This window comes from Pollachius pollachius (genome assembly GCF_949987615.1).
Source record: "Pollachius pollachius genome assembly, chromosome: 1".
In the NCBI taxonomy this organism is placed as follows: domain Eukaryota; kingdom Metazoa; phylum Chordata; class Actinopteri; order Gadiformes; family Gadidae; genus Pollachius; species Pollachius pollachius.
Window position 1 is genome coordinate 25486583 of NC_136934.1, and position 23806 is coordinate 25510388.

The 23806-nt window shown below is 43.7% G+C and overlaps 1 protein-coding gene across 2 annotated transcripts; it reads right to left on the reverse strand.

The window, feature by feature from the left end:
• Positions 1-395: 395 nt before the first annotated feature.
• Positions 396-22553, reverse strand: hira (histone cell cycle regulator a). Of its 2 annotated transcripts, none has more exons than XM_079729248.1 (24): positions 22373-22553; positions 21763-21825; positions 21546-21656; positions 21122-21212; positions 20756-20850; positions 20531-20626; positions 19837-19997; positions 18509-18676; positions 17643-17741; positions 16607-16677; positions 16321-16426; positions 15682-15900; positions 14713-14798; positions 14389-14586; positions 13424-13567; positions 11772-12081; positions 11390-11538; positions 6463-6624; positions 5883-5941; positions 5637-5742; positions 5334-5456; positions 5069-5232; positions 3672-3760; positions 396-1436 (listed from the first exon to the last, which is right to left on the reverse strand). In XM_079729248.1, exons 1-24 carry the CDS (start codon positions 22407-22409, stop codon positions 1320-1322), a joined length of 3024 nt encoding a protein of 1007 aa, XP_079585374.1. In that variant the 5' UTR covers positions 22410-22553; the 3' UTR covers positions 396-1319. The 2 variants fall into 2 exon arrangements, with proteins under 2 accessions (XP_079585374.1, XP_079585373.1); XM_079729247.1 differs by having other exon boundaries at positions 11772-12084.
• Positions 22554-23806: the final 1253 nt, after the last annotated feature.

The window sequence follows — 23806 nt, forward strand, 5'->3', positions numbered from 1 at the left end:
CCCTGCGCGTCTGTAAACGTCCACTACGAGCTGGGGCTGCGCTTGAGTTAATTTACGTTAATTGATTAGACAAAGACGCGTGGTGGCCAACAGGTGACACACCTGAGGAGTTTAAGTTAATTGATGAGACAGAGAAGCGTCTGAAACGTCATGTTTTCAAGAACTGACAAAGCACCTCCATTTTTTTTTTTAAATCTTACGAAGACCTACATATAGCCCTTATCATACAAAATAATATTTATATAATATCGGATTTACCTTACACTTTTCCTGTCGTTTATACTTCATATTACTGTCATCAGATGGTTTGTTTATTGTACTGTGGTTGTAGGCTAGTGGTCACCGCTAAGCCAAGCATAATCCGTAGAAGACATTTCAACATGCATACAAACCCACACAATTTCAGCAACATTTATTTTTCAATTTCCACCCCCCCACAGAAAACTAAAACAAGAGCAGTGGAAGTTGTCATTTCATGATTCTTTTTGATAGAAAATTGATACTTATTTTAACACTAAGAAATGAGTAAGAAAGAACACAGGCTGTCCACCTCAGCCAAAACCTTGGCTGTGTAGCAGTCTGTCCCTCCGTCCGTCTGTCTCTGACATTGTGTTCCATCTCTTCACCATACAGTACCATAGGCAGCTGTACTTTAGTGCCTGTATGTGCATTGTGCTAGAAGGAAATCTGAGGATTTCCTTCTCTTATCAATATATTGTCCTGATCAGTTAACATCTTTGTGTTTTCCTAAGAAACAACAGTTATATGAACACTTGCAACCGCTCCATAGGGTCGGAGCTCAGAGGTTAAAGGTCAGAGGTTGGATGTTGGATGTTAGACTTAGGCGAGACTACACCTGCTAGGTGGAGGAGGAAACATCATCAGAGCCAGCTGGTCGGGACTAGAGGAGGGAGATTGTCATCATAGTTCTTGGTTTACTACTCTCAGGATGCACTTCTGGGGAGATGTCATACGCAGAGGCGTGGCCAAGCAGTAGACAGACGTGTTCTTCAGCGTGACGATGATATGGCATACAGTGAATTTAAGAAGAACTCAACATCCTCAACAACAGCTTTAAGTGCACTTTGAATCTCTCCAGGTGGCACATAGAGATAGTTAAACAAAGTGCTCCTTTAGTCCTCATCGTAGGTTCTCCTCCTCATCCTCCCACCATCATCATCCTCCTCCTCGGAAACCAGGAACTCAAATAAAAGTTTGAATTGAAAAAATGCTTCACTCCGGCCGTGTCTCATTGATCGAGTCAGTCCACACATAGTCCATGGTGTGTGAGCGTGTGTCTGCACGTGTTTTTGTGTGTGTCATTTGCTTCGGACCAGCTCCAGCTGGTCCTGGTACTCTGTGAAGATTCTCTGGAAGCGGAGGTTCTGGCCGATGACCGGCAACACCTCCCGCAGTAGATCCCGCTTGTGGAGTCCCTGCACCAGAGACCGCCGTTTAGACAGACACAGGCACCAGAGACAGACGTTTAGACAGAAAGACCGGCACCAAAATGGAAGGGAGACAGACCAGTCGAGAGAGAGAGACAGGTAGAGAAACATACAGGTAGTGAGAGACAGGTTAGAATGTAGCGAGAACTACAGGTAGAGAGAGAGAGAGAGACGACAGGTAGATGGACAGGCAGGTCATGGGAGAGACTGGTAGACATCACCAGAGGGGTAGAGAGACAGACATAGGGATGGGTATCACTAAGACTTTAACAATACTACTAATATTCGATACTGCTTATCGATCCGGTACCCTAATAGTACTCTTATCGGTTCTTTCAGAAGGAAAAAATACAAATTAAGAACAACACATCTTTCGAAGAATGTTAATTGTACTCCAGAATGAAATAAATTAATGAATGAACACATACATTGTTTCACGGAATTGTGATTTTTTTTCTTTCAGAGGGGTATGTCTTTACTGTAACTTGGGTGGGTGGTGACAGCGCTTAACCACATGCTTCCATACAGCCATGATATAACCTCCAGCACTGCACCCAACCTTTATCCACTGACATTAAACTGGAATCACTTTCTACTACACCACACTTGGTGGCTTGTTGGTGGGCGACCTACTTTGAAGATCTGCCGCAACCTAGTCAGAAATAGCCCAAATGCATCTTTATGCAAGTTATATAATGATAAAAAAGAATATCTAGCCCAGCGGTTTTCAACAGGTGAGGCGCACCTCCCCTGTGGCTCTTTGGCGCCCCCCAGGGGAGGCGCGCCTCACCTATTGAAAACCACTGGGCTAGATATTCTTTTTTATCAAAGAGCCACAGGGGAGGCGCGACACGCAACACGCAAAGAAAAGATACACATCTGTATGCAGCTCTATTGATATCGGTAATTGTGCGTGCTTGTATTAGTTTTAAAATGCATCGTTTCCTTGTCCCAAGTCACCAGAAGTCAGCATTAAGGGAGGAGAAAAAACGTAGGAAATATGATCCTGAATGCGTTTCTGGTTCTGTGGAGAGCGAGTTCCCCCAGATCTCCACAAAGGCTATGAAAGTCCTAATCCCCTTCACCTCAATCTACTTGTGTGAGTGTGGGTTTTCCGCACTGACCCTGATTAAAAACAAATACAGATCAAGGCTGCAGGTGGAGGACGACTTGCGTTTATTTCTCTCTGCAGTGCAGCCCCGCATCGAACACCTCTGCAATCAAAAGCGAGGCCTTATTGTTATCACTGATATGGACGATTAAATTGAAGGTCAAAGTTGTGTCTTGAATTCATAAATTGGTTGGGCCATAGGGTTGATGCTGCTCGTAGTGCAAATGATGCGAGTATGGCGCATTTTGTTTGAGGTTTAAATCTGTGGTTGTATGTGGCTGAAATCGTTAACAAATTTGATGAAAATATGTGAATCTGTTCGATCTCATAACATGCCGTTGTCGTTCATTGATCCGAGAGCTGTCCATTGTGTTGATTTCTTTCGAGACGATGTGCATCTACTTCAAATGTGCGCTTAAGGCCCAGACACACAGCGCCGATTTCAGCCGTCGGGTGTCATCGGTTGTAGCTTTGTTTTGTTTACTTGTGGATAGGCCTACTGATGTTCAGTGATTTTAAAAGTAGCCTCAATTAGGCCTGCATGAAGTTGGAAATTATTTGCTGTTGCAAAGAATCGTTTATGAATGCACTTTTAAAAAAGTTGTGGAAATAAAATGTCTTCAAATACAATATTAAAAAACATTTACATTTGATTAGTTATTGAAAGTCATCATTGCCTGGAACACACAAAAGATGGCATTTACTGAAGAGGCGTGTTAGGTCAGGCGGACGGGAATATATATTTTTTGGGGGGGGGGCTCGGCTGTCCTTACCTACTCTAAGGGAAGGCTCACATTCACCCAATTTGAAAACACCTGATCTAAAAGATAGTGAAAGCTGAATGAAAAGATAGTGATAGCTTAATTTCTTAGATAGTGATAGCAGCTTATCGATACCACAGAATGTAATTATTCAGCCCCAGGGCCTGTTTAATACCATGTTACATAACACATCCCTAGACAGACAGGTTGAAAGACAGAGAGTGACATATAGAGAGAGGCAGGTAGATCTGTAGATAGACAGGTCGAGAAAAACAGATAGACATCACCAGAGGGGTAGAGACAGACGGGTAAAATGACAGGTAGAGAGAGAGATGGTAAAGAGACGGGTACCAGAGTGGTGGGCTCCCAGGAGGAAGCAGCTGATTTGTGGACAGGTCCCAGCAGCTCCTTACACAACTCTCGGAGACGGTACTCGGAGCCTGCACGCACGCACGCACACACACACACACAACATAACTAGTCAATCAGAATTTGTCAGCAGAAATATTGGTACTAAATAAATCTCAGGCTGTGCCAAGAAAGTTGCCTTTTTTCTGAATTGACCAAAAGTGCCCTGCCTTTGTTTAATTGTATTACATAGTTGGGCAATAAGTAGCATTCACTTCCTGATGCAACTTCTAGCTCAATCAGATAGCTAATAAAGGCTTCTTAACGCGCTGGCTCACCCACCCTCCCTAACGAGCTTGCTCATCAACCCTCCCTAACAAGCTTGCTGACCATCCCTCCCTAACGAGCTAGCTCACCAACCCTCCCTAACGGGCTAGCTCACCAACCCTCCTTAAAGGACAATTCCGGTATTTTGAACATTGAGCCCCCTTTCTGGTTTGTCTAGGATGAAATAGAGTTGTTAACACCGAAATTTTGATATTGGTCCTGTCTCGAGTATTTGGCTAATTTCGAATCGCCCCTGCCTGCTTCACAATGACTGGCTATGGGCATTCACAAACACTCCTTGACGTTTGTTTTCAGAAATGTGAAACTCATCGAGTGGTTAGTGGTGTTCGTTGATGTTCCTCATCAAGTATCGTAGCGAAACTGTGTTAACCACTCTATTTCATCCTAGACGAACCAGAAAGGGGGCTCAATGTTCAAAATACCGGAATTTACCTTTAACAAGCTAGCTCACCAACACTCCCTAACGAGATTGCTCACCAACCCTCCCTAACAAGCTTGCTCACCAATCCTCCCTTACGAGCTTGCTCACCAACCCTCCCTTACGAGCTTGCTCACCAACCCTCCCTTACGAGCTTGCTCACCAACCCTCCCTAATGAGCTAGCTCACAGACCCTCCTTAACGAGATAACTCACCAACCCTCCTTATCGAGATAGCTCACCAACCCTCCTTATCGAGCTAGCTCACAACCCTCCTTATCAAGATAGCTCACCAACCATCCTTAACGAGCTAGCTCAACAACCCTCCTTAACGAGCTAGCTCGTCAACCCTCCTTAACGAGCTTGCTCCCGAACCCTCTTTAACGAGCTTGCTCCCCAACCCTCCTTATTGAGCTAGCTCAACAACTCTCCTTAACAAGCTTGCTCACTAACCCTCCTTAACAAGCTTGCTCACCAACCCTCCTTAAAAAGCTTGCTCACCAACCCTTCTTAACGAGATAGCTCATCAACCCTCCTTAGCGAGCTAGCTCACCAACCCTCCCTAGCGAGCTAGCTCACCAACCCTCCCTAACGAGCTAGCTCACCAACCCTCCTTAACAAGCTTGCCAGCTTACCCTCTGTGACGAGGAAGCGGGCATAGATGAGCAGCCAGTAGCGGTACTCCTGGGGGGATAGCAGCACACGGGCGGAGGCCAGCTGGCACTCCAGGAAGGAGGAGGTGAGGGACTGCTGGAGCTGGTGGGGAGCGGTGGAGAGACGGGAGACCAGACGACCCCCACTAGAGAGTGGGAGAGAGAGACTCATTAATAACCATGGTTTCATCTCTAAAAAGTAGAAGTATTTTTGTGACTGATGATTGTGTGTGTGTCTGTGTCCTACTTGAGGTTACGACCCTGCATGACCCCCAGTGGTCCAGAAGGAACAGGTGCATCATGGGCAGTCAGGCAGCTCCTGAAGTCTGCACACTGAACCAATGAGTCGGCTTTATCTGCTATCAGAGCCCTTTGAGGGAGAGACAGAGACATTTCACTTTATACTTTTGTTTGCTCCATTAAATCTATCATGTGATTCTTGGGCCTACTGTAAAACATTTTCTAGTTATTGGCTTCTTTGACTTGGTAAGCACTTGGTATTGTGTTGCTGTTCTCCAAGGATGAAGTGAGCTTTGACTTAGTGTCTCACCATGTGTCCAGGGCCGAGCTGAAGCAGTAGGACTTCCCGTTGGTCAGAGCCACCACCGGCACCCCCTGCTGGGTCAGCAGAGTCTGGGAGACGGTGATGTCACCAACTAGAGACAGATAAAACAATCGAGAGCCAGTATGATATTCCTGTCAACCATTTAAATCGACATCATAACTTTTTGGATTCTGTTGGATGGCTTGATGGGGTCAGGGATATGTTGGGAGTCGCTGTATTTGAGGTTAAGACCTGGGATGATGGCCTGCAGCGATTGGTTCTTCACCGTTGCCGTCTGCTTCTGGACGTCCCTGGAAATGCAACGCAAGACATAAGATCAACCAGGTGGTCCTCCATCCTACCTCCTCTTCACTTCTCCAGATGTGATCCCCTCCATTCTATCTGCTGTTCCAACATGCAGTAAGCTAGAGAAAAGACTTAAGCTTCCTCCAAATCGTCTTGGGTACTGAGGACACATCAGCGGCTGGATTTCAAACATCTGCCTAAACTAATTAAACTCATGCTCCCTGCTAAAATCTCCCAATTCTCTCCTCGATCGCTGTACCAATGGCCAAATGGTTTCAGCTGCTCAACCAGAAGCTCAATGGGCTGCAAATCGTCTTTGTGCCCAAGCATACATCAGTGAATCCTAACAGGACGTTTTTTCTAACTTGTCCTTTTCTACTGCTCGTCTTTCTTACTGCTACTGCTTGCCTCCTTGAATGTGATCTGGGACGAGAAACAGAGAGGAGAGAGACGTCTAGGAAGGCTCTATAAAGATGAGGAGGGGCGTGTTATGCAGAGGAGGTGTGTGCGTGAATGATGACCTCACCAGACGAAAACCGCTCCCCCTGATGTCAGCACCATCACATAATGCCCGGAGCAGTGCAGGGCAGAGGGGGCCGTGGCTAACTGCATGGCAGGAAGTAGGCGGCGCCCACATGAAGAGAAAACAGACAACATCCTGTCCTCGCACGCCACAGCGATGACATCACTGGTGGAAGGGCGGAACAAAAAATAACAATAAAAAACAAGGCTAGTGTGGCTTGCTATGGAACCACACTAATAACTACAAAATTCTGTAATGCAAAGTGAGGCTGAAAATATGTTTTAGTAAAGCCCTGTAGTATAAGACGTAAAGAAATGCTGCTTGAATCAAGTGCAAAGATGTGAAGAGAAAAAAATGGAGTAAACAATGTAAACTGGTTGGAAACAAATACAGTGAAGAGTTAAACGTGAAGATACAATTGTGTTGATTTGTTAAATGTTTGAACATAATTTAACAGTAAAAAATTGTTATGAAGTCTAAAGTAGTGTCAGAGAATGGGCGGATGGCTTCTTCAACCCCCCCCCCCCATTAACTTCCATTGTAAAATTTAAGGTTATAAAGTTGGAATTTTATTTTTGTTCGAAAAGTAGAAGTGCACGATTCCGAGCTAATATGAACATTTTAAAAGTGGAATGGAGTCTCTAGGTGGTTGTGGAAGGAGTATGGTCCCAACATTTTTAGAGAATAATAATAAAGAAAGAAAGACAAATAAATAGTTGAGCGCTGCATGAAGTACTCACCTAATAATACAAATCTGACGCATGATAGCAATAGTGTGGCTTGCTTTGCAAACACACTAATAAGACACATGATAACAATAGTGAGGCTTGCTTTGCAACCACACTAAATAGAGATGTCACTGCATGTGAATTTTCCAAATGTTGCCGAAGAGGTCCTTTACTTTTCGGAGGCCTGCTAACAGGCGATTCACCTTCCATGATAAATATTATTATTAATCGATTTAATTGATTTTAGCTCCATTCACATTCCATGTCAAATACTAAAGGTCCCATGGCATTCTACTTTATGGATGCTTGTCAGGTGTCAGTGGGCCCCTAATACAGTACTTGAAGACGTTCAAGAAATTGAGCCTTGTTCCAGAATTACTGCCACTACGAGCAAGTCCCACAATGAGCTTTCCACAAAGTGCCGTTATTTAGAGGCGGGTCAAGGTTGAGGGTGGGGGTGTGGCCCTAAGCAGCTTGCGACCACGGTGCCAGGCGCTCGTGTTTACAGTAGATGTATCGCAATGACAAGGTGCACACAGCTTTTGGCCGTGTTCTGTAAATATTCTAGACCACTGCGGTGCTCCGGCGGGAGTCTTGGAGCTCTATATCTGAATAATATCATAATTATACATAGATATCTATATCATTTAATATATATTATCACGGCCAAAAGCTGTGTGCGCCTCCAGACGATATTATGAATCTTAAATGACTGTGTCGGGTTCTCCGACGTCTCCGGTTCTACCACTTCCACAACAATCTGAAGTACACTGATCTGCGACATGGAGGAGAAAGTGATTGTTGCCCGCGATTGTCTCCCTCCGGAGCCCTGCTGCCGAGGCGGTGGTGCCTCGGCAGCAGGCAGCTGGGTTCCGGCGGGAGACAATCGCGGGCAACAATCCCTTTCTCCTCCATGTCAAGGTTCATGTACTTCAGGGAGTCAAAGCCTAAGTTCCATTCCCCCAATTACTTCTCAATCATGGCTGAAATAACCCTCCACTTCCACATCAATCTGAAGTAGACTGAACCGCGACATGGAGGAGAAAGGGATTGTTGCCTGCGATTGTCTCCCGCCGGAGCCCCGCTGCCCGCTGCCGAGGTGCCTCACTGCGGTGGTGCCTCGCTGCGGTGGTGCCTCTGCAGCGGGGCTCCGGCAGGAGACAATCGCGGGCAACAATCCCTTTCTCCTCCATGTCGCAGTTCATGTACTTAAGGGAGTCAAAGCCAAAGTTCCTTTCCCCCAGTTCCTTCTCAACTATGGCTGAGATAACCCCCACAAGTCTCGTTGTGGAAATACCAGAGACGTCAGAGAAACCGACGTGTTATGCGCAATAACACCAACAGCAGAACGGTTATCCAAATTAGGGATCGACCGGTTATCGGCCGGGCCGGTTACCAGCCGGGCCGATTATCAGCGCCGATATTCGGCATTTTGACGCATATCGGCATCAGCCTTTTTTTTTTGATCCGACGGCCGATAAGAGATCAATCAAACTGGGTTATTTTGGCTCTGATGCAGCCGCGCCTCTCTGTCTGCTGTCACTACGCTGTCTCCAGCATTGTCCCACCCACAGCACCATCTGATTGGTTACATGCTCTGGTTTCACGCAGAGCCACGACGGGTAACAGCCAATCAGCAGTGAAAGCTGTGCATGCACAGTGCTCACACACACATGGCGGAGAGGAGAAAAGGTTTTGTCTGGTTTGGTTTCGAGGTAGGTTAAGGCAGCAGACTCTCCCGAAATTGTAATAAACATCCCAGTCCTCTACAACTCACAACTACTAGTAACATTACTGTGAGCCCATTAACGTTATATAAACATAAGCGGCAGCTCTGCTCGCTCGCAGTCCATCCAGGCATGCCTGTTAATCACTCGAAACAAGGTTGCTTACAATATCGATACGGAAATAGTCTGTGATAGTGGAAGTCTGTGTGAGTGAGAGAGTAAAAACCTAATAAACTCAATTCAGTCCAGTTTTATTGCAGGGAAGCACGTTAAGCAGTGGTTATACTTCTACAACTGCGTAATACGCTATCCAACTGCGTAACGACGGAGCCCCTCGAGCCCTTAGGGTTTAAGGTGAAGGCTGATAAGCTTTTAGCGTAACGTTAGCCCAGCGTTCCGCTTTCTCCTTCTCTGGCTCTAGACGCTCACTCTAGACTGTAGCAAAACTCTACAACTCACGACTACTAAGTTACCGTATTTCCCGCACTATAACGCGCACCGGATTATAAGGCGCACCTTCAATGAATGACCTATTTTAGAACTTTTTTAATAAATAGGGCGCACCGGATTATAAGGCGCATAGCATAGAAGATACTGTGAGTGTGATACTGTGAGATACTGGGACTGTGAGTAAGCGCAGTAAAATGCTGTGTGCACTGACTACGATAGCCGTAATGCTGCAAGCGGCGTGGCTTTATCGTAGTCGTAGTGAAACATTTTATTATTAAATTGTTTTTATTGGTTTTTCATACTGAAACATTTTGACAGAGCGCCGTTTACAACCAGTATGGATCAACCACTTAACCAATTGATCCATATATAAGGCGCTCCGGATTATAAGGCGCACTGTCGTTTTTTGAGAAAATTACCGGCTTTTAAGTGCGCCTTATAGTGCGGAAAATACGGTACTGTGAGGCCCAATACGTTAGCAGCAGCTGTCTGTTCCTATGATAAACACTGATTATATGTGAAGAAGCTGTAGGCTATTTAGTGTTTTTTTACGGTTTAATCACTTGAAACAAGGTTGCTGATAATATTGATAGGGAAATAGTCAGTGATAAAAGTAAGAAGTGTGTGTGTGTGTGAGAGAGAGAGAGAGAGAGAGTAAAATTCAGTTAGTTTTATTGCAGGGAAGCACGATGAGGGGATGGCTAGAAAATAGTGTGTGTGTGTGTGTGTGTGTGTGTGTGTGTGTGTGTGTGTGTGTGTGTGTGTGTGTGTGTGTGTGTGTGTGTGTGTGTGTGTGTGTGTGTGTGTGTGTGTGTGTGTGAGCCACATGAGGAGCTGCAGAAACTGACAGCAAAGCACAGTCTGTCTGAGAGAAAACTGTCGGGCAATAATGGCTGTTTAATTAGGGAACTATTTATTTATTTAAATTGTCAGTTAACTTCATTAGAACACCCTGCACTTTTTGTTTTTGTTTGAACTTAAAAGAAAGATAAGTAAAAGATTAACATTTCAGTTCAGTTAAGGAAAATTTTAGGGAGCCATTTATTTGTTTAAATTGTGTTATGTTGCAAATCTGATAAGCTGTTGTGTTTATTAAACATATGCTTAAAGGCATTGAAATGAAGTTAAGTGTTGGAGTTTGTATCATTCAAAAATTTGACGCCAATATTTTCCCTTTTTCTGTAAATTAATATCGGCTCCAAATATCGGTTATCGGCCCCCTTGACTACTAATAATCGGTATCGGCCCTGAAAAAAACATATCGGTCTATCTCTATCCAAATAACAAAGAAGTGTACAACAGTGTGTGTACACACACACACACACACACACACACACACACACACACACACACACACACACACACACACACACACACACACACACACACGTGGCGCGGTCGTAGATCATTGTCTCATTGGCAAGCCAAATGCTCATGGCGGGCAAGGCAGGGAAAGGGGAGGTAACTTAGCCCCTTATGACGACATAGGGGGCCAAATTTGAAATCGGAGTGTCTGAGTTTTAATTTTTCAACGGCGGAGCAGGATACCTAGTGCTCGTTTTAAACCTAAAGCCATTTCTAGCTACTGGGGGACCTCATTTTAACGTTAGAAAAACTCCTAAAGTGAAATGTTCATGCCATGGGACCTTTAATATCACTGCATTGTATTGATATATGCCCGACTTTGGTAGTTATTGGTGCAAATACCTCAAAAGTTGAAGGCGTAGATCATTAGGAAAATAAGGAGGAAGAATAATGATAAAAAGAAAAATAAGATGATTACAATTGTGTCTTGCTTTGTCACCACAGAAATAATGTATGGTTTCAATAATGTAGCATATACCATTTAATGTCTACCTCAACGGTCCATAATGTTTACATTTATTTTTGGATTGATTGCGTATTTATATGTATTATTCTTTGGTACTATTCCTATCTTTATTTCCCATTACAGTCCTCTACTTCCGAGAACAGCCTTATAATAAAAAATAATCAGTGATATGATATGAATGATCTTCCACCCACCTGCTGCCAGTGGCAGTGAGGATTGAGCAAGGCAGCAGTGTGTCCCAGTCTCTCCCATCTCTGGAACATCTGATCTGGCTGAGCTTCGAACCAGCAACCTGTGAGACCTCGTTCTCCACCTCCAGGAAGACAGAGGGCTCCGTACTCACCTACACACACACACACACACACACACACACAAGAGCTTAGTGGGCTGATCCAACTATGAATATTTGCTGTTTTTTTGCACGTTAAACATTTTGCTTGTTGCTACATGTTGCTATACACTTACTATATACATTTATAAACATATTTATTAATATACAACAGCAACATAGAATATATTTGGTATATATCATCCCCAATATGATATATGGAATATAATGGAAGGAGTGGGTCGCACCTGGAGGCTGAAGCTCTTCTGTAGGCTGGGGGTTGGGAGTTTTAAAACGGCAGCAGGAGACACGGTGACCCTGCCTGTGTCTCTGTCGGAGGGGGGAGTGGCCTGGGGGAAGGGTGGGGCCATAGACACGGCCATCTTGTCTTTCCGGGGCCGCCCTTTCTTCCTCTTCTCCACCACCTCGCCCCCCTCCATCATCAGCTCCGCCTTGCGCTTGGTGAAGGACAGGTTCTTGTTGATGTTGGCCGTCTTGTCCTCGCTGTCGCTGCTCGACTCGTCTTTAGACTTCAGGGTGGAGACGCTGTCCTTCAACCTGCTGCCACACACATTCAACATTAAACACGTTTGATTAGTCACATGCAAACACGTAGGCAGTGAAATGTCAAAGGGACAGTTTTGATATGGGTGATCCTGGGAGTCAGCTGGTTATACTGGGAGACGACAACCAGTCTTCTACTTATTATACTGGGAAACAGCTACTGGTTAAGCACAGAGACTCCCACACAGTTTTTCCACTAGCTATTTTTTGGGCCGTCCAACGTGGCTGATGAGATTGTAATTGACAAATGTGAAAGTGACCAGCCATATGTGATGCCAGTGGGAGTAATGGTACTGGGTGTAAAAATCCTAACGCATCGTGTTGTAAAAAACATTTTATTCTACAACATAAAATGAACATAGCCAAGTAGGCTGTGTTCACATTATATTCGCGTTAATACAACGCAAATATGGCGAATAAAACAAAAAACGCACCTGTCAAACTAGCAACTGCCCACTTTCATGTATTTCATGTAATTGATGAACCGTAGTGCAAGTAAACGTTGGTTTGTAGCGCCGACTATTATCGAGTTGAACGGTCATCAGATATAACCGACGGCCATAATCATAGGTCTATTACAGGCTATTGCCGACGCCTTTTCCAACAACAAGTACAGTTAGCATGGTGACTACAAATACACCTGATTGGGATTGTTTAAACTCTATTTTTGGACAGTCTAGAGCTGTCCAAAAATCGACCTTGGTGCATTTAAAATTAATGTTGCCTTGGAATCAATTGCGTTCAAGGAGCTTTAAAATCAGCCATTTTTATATTCGACAATGTATGCTCACAAAAAACTTGAAGTATAATTTCAATTGTTATTCATTTTCGTATTGCAATGTTGGTGGACTTAATCTAATAGAGCACGAGCAATATATCGGGTGGCTGATTTTATCTCCCGATATTTGACTATTACAGATATATCAGCATCGGCGTAAACGTTTGCAGATAGATTTTTTTTTTTTTTAATAAATGTGTTGTCATATCATGTCCTGAAGGTTAAAAGCACCATCCTGTAAGGCTAACTAATTCCTTTAGCATCGGGTTTTAATGTTGCTGTGGCCCCAAGCATTGCTGATGGGGGAGCAGCCAATCTCAAGGAGCTACTTTGTCCCCAGGAAACCACAATATATATATATATCCAACGGCCACGATATCTACATTATGAATAACGGCCGATATATTGATATCAGTAATTTGATACCACACTCCTATAATGGTTATACTGGGTGTTGCTCAGTACAACCAAAGTCTACTGGGAGATTACCAGTCTTGAAAAGGTTAAACTGAAAGCTGCCCACTTTACAACAGGTAATATTTCAAGCTGATCACTCACCCATCTAGCGGTGTCATGCCCGTTATGGAGGTGATGGCGGAGGTAATCCCTGGTGTGGCCTTTGACCTCTCGGTGAACCTCGAGTCGAGAGCTTTCATGGGTTCTATCTTAGAGGCAGAGCCAAGCAGGAGACTGGCCTTATATCTGCAGGAGAGGAAGAGCGGGGAGATAAAGAGAAGGTTAAAGGGAGAGGAGAAGGGATGAGGAATAAGAAGGGGGGAGAGAGGAAGGAAATTAACCAGAGAATAGGGATAAGAGGATGTGAGGGGAGAAGGTGAGAAGAGAAAGTAGGAAAAGAGAGCAGGAAGGAGGGAGATGAAGGGGATGTAGGAGAGGAGATTGGGAGGATAAGTGGGAGGGAGGACAGGAGAAGTAGAAGAATAGAAGAGGGAAAGAGAGGATGGGAGAAGGGCCTGTTGGGGAGAAGGGGCCAAAACAGTGGACAAAAACAGCCTGGACAAGCTGATCAGGAAGGCTGGCTCAGTGATTGGCTGAGCAACAAACAGTCCAGCAGGTGGCAGAGGCCAGACCTCTGAAAAAACCGGGTTCAATATGACCAACCCCACATACAACACTCCACGCCCTGAAGGTGATCAAGAGCAGCACCTTCAGTCAGAGACTGATTGCACCAATGTGCAAAACCGAGAGATACAGGAAGTCTTGTATAGCAGCTGTTATAAGGCTTTACAATGCCCAAAAATAACTTTGCACTTTTTTTGTATTTATTTATTGTATTTTTAGCTTATTAAGTATGGAAGCTATCTGAGGAAATCTGAGGTGTTATGTCTTTCTTGAAGCTACAGTGGCACTGTAATTTCCTGTAAAGGATTATTAAAAGGATCTATCTTTCTACCTAGACAAGAAGAGACAATAGGAACCGCAAACGTGGAGTGAGTAGTAATAGACAGAACAACAGCACATCTGCAGAGGAAGGAGAGAGGACTATAGTCAGGGGAGTTAGCTACCCTTCCTTGTTCTCCTCCAGGGGCTTGGCGGAGCCGCTGGGGGCACAGGATGCAAGCAGGGGGTCGTGAGGTGTCCTCAACCCCAGGGAGGTAGCCTGTCCCTGGCTGGAGTCAGAGCTCAGCTGGGGGGTCAACTGGTTGGGGACAGCGGCCCCGGGCATGATGGGAACACTGTTGAAGAGGGCAGGCGAGAAGTCCCTGAGGAGGGAGAAGAGGTTGGTTTTAGGAATATATAGTGTGTGTGTGTGTGTGTGTGTGTGTGTGTGTGTGTGTGTGTGTGTGTGTGTGTGTGTGTGTGTGTGTGTGTGTGTGTGTGTGTGTTACCCTGTGTCCAGCTGCGCTATGCAGAGGGGTGTGATGCGTCGCCTCCCGTCGGCAGTCCTCGTCTCCACTTGCTTCTTCAGAAGGTTCTGAAACACGAACCAATGACCTTCAGCTACCAGCTCAAACCATCCCTTCAGGTACCCTGTTCTGACCACGTTGACCCCCTTTACAACTTTTCAGTGACACCTTGCAGAATGCGTCCTCAGTATCCCCATCAGACATGCTCTCGCAGGATTAAAGAAATGCAATAGCGAGTGAAAATGAAGAGGTTATACACCGTTTGATCCTCTGATGACGGGAGGTCCTGGTTAAATCATGATGAGTTAGCGTGGGTAGCCCCATTATGTGCCCCTGGTCCCATATGAGACAGAGACATGAACAGACTCTCCTATAGGAACACCTTCTGATGACAATGTGGATTGTGCAAAAGTACATTGGTCTTTTTCAATGTCGTACGGATATTTAAAATAACCAAAGCCCACGCATGTGTCCTGATACTGTTTTGATATGCTGCTAAACACAATTTCATCCACTTCTTCGCTGGTTTTATTTATGGTTTATTTTACCATGGTTTGCTTTATGAATGGTTGTTTTTTATCCATGGATGTTAAATCCATGGTTATGTGTGTGGGACTTTGGTTGTTTGAAGTGCTGCATTCGTACTCAACCATGGATAAAATCGACAAAACAACCCAAGAAGTGATGCAAGAACTGCCCAATTCCCTTTAAAACTGTAGCAGCCAGTATTAAACATTGTACGATACTATGCAAGATGATCAAGATCTTTTTATAAATACAATATGCATAAAAAAAATGCATATAAAAAATACATTTCCTAATAAATTTGTGTGAAGCCATTTAAGCTTTTTAATATTTAGATGGGCGTGTGTTCAGCCTATTACAGTTTCATATGTCTGATTGATTGAATGCTTCTTGATTGATTGATTGATTTATTGACTGATGCTGTACCTTCCTGATGTCCTCCAGGGACTCCCCGTTGACCACGCTGGTGAGCTTGGGCGTGGCCTGCTCGGCGGCCGCGTGGGCGGAGCTCTGGGCAGTAGCGGCAGCGGCGCTGCGTTCCTGCTGGTACTTCAACATCTCTGGGTTCTCAATGACGGTGTTGGAGAGCTGCTCCGTGCTGGTGATGGCCAGGCTCTTACCATAGATGTTCTGGTGGATGGTGTTCTGGTGGAGGAGAAGAGGGAGGGCGAGAGAGAGAGAGGGCAAGAGAGAGAGAGGGCAAGAGAAAGCGTTATGAAGTAGTTCTCTAAGAACTCTTCCATCAGTTCCGATGTTGCGACCATTGTCCACAACAAAATGTGAATCATGAACTGATCAACAACCAGCAAGTGAATGCTACATGCCCGGTGAGTGGGCACATGGGAGAAATTTGCCTTCAGGGCTTTCTGCCTAATCCTAATCCTAAACCTAACCTACCTGAAAATAAGTCTAAAATGAATACAGGACACAAACTGCGGTCTACCTGGTGAGCGTTCTGTGTTTGACCCATTCGTTCACCATAACCTCGTCCCTACATGTACTCTGTCTCTCTCCCTGAAGACAACTTTCTCCTGTGTGCGGTCAGAGGTCAGCAGGTGGACTGACCTTCTCGTCCTCGTTGAGGGGGTCACCCAGCTCATCCTGAGAGAAGTCCAGGTAGGCCACGGTACCATCCATAGAACACACCAGGATCCCCAGCCCTGTAAGAGTCCTGAGACAGACACACACACACACACACTAGTTGCAAACTTCAATATCTGGATGGTCTCATGAAGCCTCTGTGGGTTTCTATGAGGCCTTTGGTGTGGAGAGTGTGCAGTACCATATGTGGCCAGCAGGGGTCATATGGGTCAGTATATAAAATGTGTCAGCAGTACACTTGTAAACTCACCAGGAGATATCCATGATGGATTTATCGAAGAGGTCATGGATCACCACTAAAGGGCGCTTGAGAGACGTCAGCTGGAGACCAAAGTGACAAACATTAACATAATAGAACACTTTTTGTTTGCTAAACAGAAACACAAGGGGTTAATTTGGATCTAGAGTTCTGTGCCTATGGTTGGTTTTGGAAAGCCACAAACAACTTATAGAGACCCTACACACACACACACACACACACACACACACACACACACACACACACACACACACACACACACACACACACACACACACACACACACACACACACACACACACGCTAGCTAAGCTAACGTGTGTATGTGTGAAGGGTGTGTAGAAATATGTATAGACATAAATCAATGAAGTATATACTGGAATCAACAAGGGGGAAATATCCACATAAAGTGAATTGACGCAAGCAGATTGTGAGGTGCAGTAAAAGTTGCTTCAGTTGGTTTAACCTCATGCCCTTTGCCAAGTTGGCCGCTGTGTTCTCCAGCACTGCAGGGGAACACAACCAGCTATGGTTCTACAGGGATTTCAATGAACTTTCTCCATAGGACAACAATGTGGTGGGTCCCGCACAGGGTCCAAATGCCTCTCAAGTGAACATGTTAAAGAGACAATTGGCAGGAATAGACAAATCAGATGGCTACCAAACAGCAACCCCCTCATTTCATTACTGTAGACAACGGGAGACACAAAGCCCAGTCACACTTTGATTTCATGTTGTCCCGTTCGGTTCACTGTGCTTCTCTGTCACCTAATTGTGCCATATGCTGCTGATCTATGCATTCCTTGTTGTTTCAATAAACAAGGGAAATAAATATGGGACCAGTTGCTTCAACAAGGAATGTGTTTCCATGACCATTTTATATATTATGTTATGTTATAAAGTAGGCACTACTGTTTGGTTTGATGATGCCATATACTGCTGATCTATGCATTCCTTGTTGAATCCATATCCATATGTATTTATGTATATATGCATATGCATGTATTTATGTCTGTGTGTGTCTCACCCAGACGGAGAGGGACCGGTCTTTGCTGCCCACGGCGCAGCAGCAGTATGGACAGCTGCTGCTCTTCTGCTTCTTCTTAAAGATCTTGGGGTTGAACTTCTACTGGGCAGGAGACAGTCACAGAGACAGAGAGAAAAATCAACATGGTTTCCCCCTTGAATTCTGGTCAGGCCTGGTGGAACGCACTGAAAAAACCCTAACGGACGAGGAACGCGGGATGACGTATTGGCACGGTTGCTTCGGTCAAGTTTGTTCACTTGGTATCAAGACTTCTAACAAGTGATCACAAGGAAAGAATGACTTAAATAAAGTTAATTTATTGCATTCAAATAAATAAATCTTTAATCTCATTCAAATTTCATTCCTTGAGTAAGTGAGTGCTTCATGCAGCACTATTGTTCTTCTTAGGCGGTATTCTTTCTTTCTTTATTATTCTGTACAAATTTTGGGACCCAAACTTCTTCCACAATTTTCGAACTGCATTCGACTTTTAAAATGTTCAGATTAGCTTGGAATCGCTTGCTAACACACATTGTTCAAATATTGTAAACTTTATTTATTTTATTTTTTACAATGGAAGTCAACTTCCATTTTTTAGAATGGAAGTCAATGGGCGGCCCATTCTCTGACACCTCAACTACTTCAGACTTTGTAACTTGGTCAAATTTCAACCGTTAACCTTCGTTCATTAAATTTATCACTTGAACTATTTGTTTAACTGTAACACTTTATTTGCTTCCAACATTTGACATTTTTCAAATGATATGCATGTTGACATTGTTTACTCAATTTAGACTTTTGAACTCTGTTCAAATCTTTTCACTTGATTTAAGCCATTCATCTTTTCAAAACACACACACACGCACCACTACGGTGACCGCCTTCCTGTGGCCCACGAAGTCCATGTTGGTCCTCCAGCCGTCGCGCTCCACGATCTGCGCTGTGGGTCCAGAGTTGTTCATGGCGTGGGCCGAGACTAGGTACTGACCGTCTGGAGACCAGGACAGACGCAGGACATGGGTGGTCCCCCCGCACTGAGAGGAGGACATAGAGAGACAGAGACAGGGCGTCAGATGAGTCTGCAGGCACCGCTGGGCACCAAGGTCCAGTATCTGTTCAAGGACCACCTAGCACTCATGCCCATCAGATATTGTTATCAATACAAATGTTTAACATATTATTACAGACCATTCAAAATTGACTGCAGCACTTTGAGTCAAAATTTATATTGTATGTATGAGACAGAGGGATCTTTATGTAGATAGGTTGGATTGTGTAGGTCTATCGTGTATGGGGTTGGTGCTTGAACCAAAAGAAAAGCAAACTTGTATTGTGAAGGTGATTCCAATTTCAAACCGCTACGTGGAGGAGTTGTGGTGCTGTGTGTTGCTGGAGGAGAGCAGCCAATAGAGGTTAGAGATATGAGTGGGCTATGTTAAAAGATATACGCTAGAGTTTGGGAAATGACAAATGTGAACAGAGTCATGCAAGTTATATTAAAGGGGTAGTTCGGAATTTTGGACATAGGGCCCGATTCCCAAGTTAGCCTTGGTGTTCTTTATCATTGGAGATAGTTTTCAACACATTTCATTCAGTCCTTCTAGTTGCAGAGTTTGCTCGTGCTAGGCTAGCGCACGGTAATGGGCAATACTAGCCTGCTAATAAAACAGTCTTACCCACTCCACAGTACACCCGAGGCAAATCAATTATAACGCCAGACTATAGATGTAAATATCTGTGTTGATAGAATAATGTTAGAAATAAAACTAACCTCACATCACATGAATCATCACATTTTGAGGGACTACTATCTCAGCAGCAGCAGAATTTAACCTAGGTATCAGTCCGCCGCTGCCGTAGCCTACTACCAGGAATATAACACTGCTGCTGAGACACAGCAAGTCCCTAAAAGTGCAATGTAATGCAAGGTTGGTTTTATTTCTAACATTATTCTATCAACACACTAACTTGGGAATCAGGCCCTATGTCCAAAATTCCAAACTACCCTTTTAAACAACTCCTCCAGCAGTGGTAATTCATCTTTACTAATTCTAATAACAAATGTTATTCTGTGCTCACAACCCCATGGGACCCCAGAGAGAAACAGAGAGATGGAGAGAAGAGGCGGCAGTCTGTGTGAGGCGGTAACCCTAGATACCGTGGTAACCTAGCTATGTTCAGCAGGGGGCCTGACCTCGCTGAAGGGTTTGGTGATGTCCGTCTCCATCTGCCAGTCCACCGTCCGCCAGACCTTCAGGCTGTGGTCGTCCGCCTGCGACGCAATGTACTTCCCCACTGGGTCCCAGGTCAGGCCCTTCACCAGCCCAGTGTGGCCCCGCAGGCAGCTAACCATCTCTGGCATTAGGAGAGGTATACGTGAACCCAGGGAGAGTTAGCCAAACCGATATCATCTCATGTCAGTCAGGACACATTCCTTGCTTCTCTGCAGAGAACCAACTGAATATATAATGGTTTAGGCTGAAGCCAACCACCTTGTTTTTAGGTCTGAACGTACAGGCATCGTGCCGAACTAAGTGATGTGTAGTAGCTCGCTCGTGGCTAAAAAAAATAATAAAAAATGTACCATAAGATATATATAGTCAGTTAAAAGTCAGCACTCCCCTGCCATGCCGATATGCATATCCCACAAACTTTATTTTTCATATTTATAATTAACAATGTCTTGGTAGCTGTTAAATATGGCAATATAATATAAATAGAGGGATATTAAGTCCCGGCTTCAACATACATCTTTAGGCTAATAATCAGTTCATTTTATGGGAAAACAAATACATTATTAAATTAACTAACTAACAGACCGCAAGGATGGGAACCACTGAACATTGGAGCTCTGAGGCGTTTGTCTCGATGTGTTTGATTGGTCTTACCTGGGAACTTGCGTGCATTCCAGATAACGATGGTGTTGTCCACGCTGCAGGACGCCAGCCACACATCATGAGGAGACCAAGCCACATCCATCACATCTGGGAAGAGAACACACAAACACAAACATTGGATTTTAGTTGCAGAAAACACTGCAAAAGGTTAACTTTATGTGTGAAAGGAGCAGTGTGTGTGTGCGTGCTTGCGTGTATGCACATGTGTGTGTTTACCTCCAGTATGGTTCCTTAGGATCGTGACACACCTCCATTGCTCCACGTTGGCCAACTTACTGCTGGACCCGAACACTGTGCTGGGGCCGATTAACCTGGAAAACAAATTTGTTCTAGATATTATAGATATATCTTTTTTTGTTAGATATTAATCATAGAAAAAACATCTTGTCCAAAAGAACACTTTCTGTCTGTTACCTCATAGTAAGATTATCTAGAGCGGCAGCACACATTTAATATCTGAGAATGTACTAGTGAGTAAACGTAGGGTTCTGTATACACAGATCATGTAGTACTGGATGTCATTGCTGACTGTTTATTTTAATGTGTTAACAATAATTTGTAGGTAGACTAATCGTTACATACGCTGCTCGCTTCCACACCATGACCAGCTTGTCATCTCCCCCAGATGCCAGGTACAGGCCGTTGTTGGACCAGCGCACGCAGTTCACACATGCTACACACACACACACACACACACACACACACACACACACATTAGATACTTTACAATAACGTGATAACAGTTTTAAAAAGTTAGAAGATAGTCATAAGTCATACTTTATAAACAGCATGAAGTATAAAAAGCATAAATAGTACAAACAATATATAGGCCTACCATTTATATATATATAAGAAACACTAAGCCTTCATAGAATATATTGTATAAAGTATGAATATCATATATAAAAAGTATAAATTGTATAAGTATAAAAACATAAGGCCTAAAATAGTGATAATATAGAATATAAATAGGATATAGTTTGGTATAATACTGGACCACGGTTACCCAGGTGATTGTCCATCTGGCAAAGCATCTTTGGGATGTGTTCTTTCTTCTCATCGTCCTCTCTCAGGACGGGGGCCATGTTCCAGATCATCACCTTTCCAGAATCCTCTCCTGCAAATACGAAGAAAAGCAGGATATACTTACAACTCAAATCAGCCTCCTTTTATAGATAAAAGTAACGCACAAGACGTGTGTGTGCGAGTGTTCGTGTGTGTACCTTGTCCACCGGTCGCAAACTTTGTTCCATCCGGATGTATGTCGACGGAAAATATTGGTTTCCCTTCACAACACAAAGCACAACTTTTATTACCAGAAAATATTATAATGCGAGATAAGTATGATCAATATAATTGTAGTGTTTGGTGCATTGTGCAGTCTGACCAGTCTGTCAGACTGCTCACATTAAGGCTGTAAAGTCTGTAACCCTAACCCTAACGTTACCAATAGTCACAACAAGTACTGATCTGAATGACGTCGCCAATAGTTTAAGTATATCGTCTATACAGCTGATTCAATACATGTGCATGCATTGAAAGTAAATTGCGTGATCAAAATATCCGAATTAGCTAAAGGGCTCCATAATAAAGGGTCATTCTGCAGGTAACTTCACGCCAGAGGAAACAGAGAAGAGCCAGGGCCAACTGTACAGACAGACCATGCTATCAGTCCACATATTAACATACAATGCATGGGAATTTCATGCTTAAAACTTAACATTTTCTACCATATGAATAAAAAACACAAAATTAATGTTAGTATAAAGCAGGCGACCGTCAGGTGGCCGTCAACAAAAGCCCAACTTGTGAACAAGGGATTCAAACCCTCACCGTTGTGGCTGACCCAGCTCGGCTTCAGAAGCTTCATCTTGTAGATCCCTTTATCTTCTTTGTTTGGAGAATGTTTACTAACTAGATATTATGATATTATTATACAGCCCCCTCCTTTTGTCTCAAACTCAAGCCGTTACTTGTCTTTCTTCATTCAGCATCTCTGCAGCCCGGAGCACAGACGCAGTGACACACAAGAAGTGACACACGGGAAGTGTACGTTTGGCTTTTGCCGCTCGGAAACCGTCCATGTCGGAAACGGCTCGGCTCAGCCTGACTGGTTAGTTCCGCGGTTGGTTAAAAAATAATGACATTTATATGCATCTATAGTTCTATGTGTCACTTTCGAAAAATAAAATATATACATAATTGCTTAGAGGAACTTTGCCCAAAGACAAATAAATATGGCTGTCTTTCGAAATAGCTCTTATTTTGAAAAAGAGACCTGGAAAAGTAAAATCTATAGAGTGGCGAAGTCACGCCCCTTCCGGTAGAGCCGATGAGACGTATGAGATCGAAAAATATGAATGGGTTTCAATGGAGAGAAAGTAATTATTTTCTGGTCCCAGTCTTTATATGCCCTGGATTACACATATGTTGTTTGTGGGTTTAAATTATAATATTTCATTCAAAGAAAACTAAACATTTTCGTGAAGAAGTTTGATAATGTTAGGTTTTGTGTGAGGCCGCTTTGTGAACTACAGCTCTTCGCTGCTCTCGACGCGAATGATATACGTCAGCACCACTACATGGCGATCTCTCTGCTCCACTTCAACGCTTTTTTTCCAAGGGGAGGATAACAGCATCGAAAGAGGTGAAAACCATTATAAGTCGGGGCATGTGGAGAGTTTCAGTTATGCCGATGGGGAATTTGTCGGTCTTGTCCACGCCAGTCGCAGGGAGCGTGACGTCACATACGAGACGTGTAGCCCGCGCCCCCTTTTATTTTATATATAACAGAAAAAAAGAGCAACGCTGCCTATGCCTAATACTGATTATTTCTTTCTTATCTATATATTTTCTATTATTTTAAATGTGTCCATTTCCAGAATAATGTACCACTTGCAGTACCTTACAGGTTGAAATACATGTTAAATATAGCCTACTGAGTGTGAGTACGAGTACGACGTTAAAAAAATCATTAACATCACCAGTTTAACATTTTGTACAAATGATCAAATATACACAGATGAACGTTTTTTTCAATTTCCTACTACTATACTATACTACTACTATAAATCAGGCCAAAATAATGAGATTTCCGCCTACATCAACTGTTATATCAAGTACAGAAAGGTTTTAGTTTAGGCATAATATTTAAGAATTGCGATTTCTATGGCCAACATTTATAAGACAAATCTGTACATTGTACATTGTAAAAATACATTTTCAATACATAAAATTTGAATCCAAACTACATACCCATTTCTGTTT

Bases quoted from the DNA above. Each gene is read 5' to 3' on its own strand.
- hira (XM_079729247.1), bottom strand. From the start codon at position 22,409: ATGAAGCTTCTGAAGCCGAGCTGGGTCAGCCACAACG. The intron at 19,998-20,530 runs GTAAGACCAATC...TCCTAATGCCAG, and splicing joins GAATGCACGCAAGTTCCCAG to AGATGGTTAGCTGCCTGCGG. The intron at 11,539-11,771 runs GTGCGACCCACT...GTGTGTGTGTAG, and splicing joins AGAAGAGCTTCAGCCTCCAG to GTGAGTACGGAGCCCTCTGT.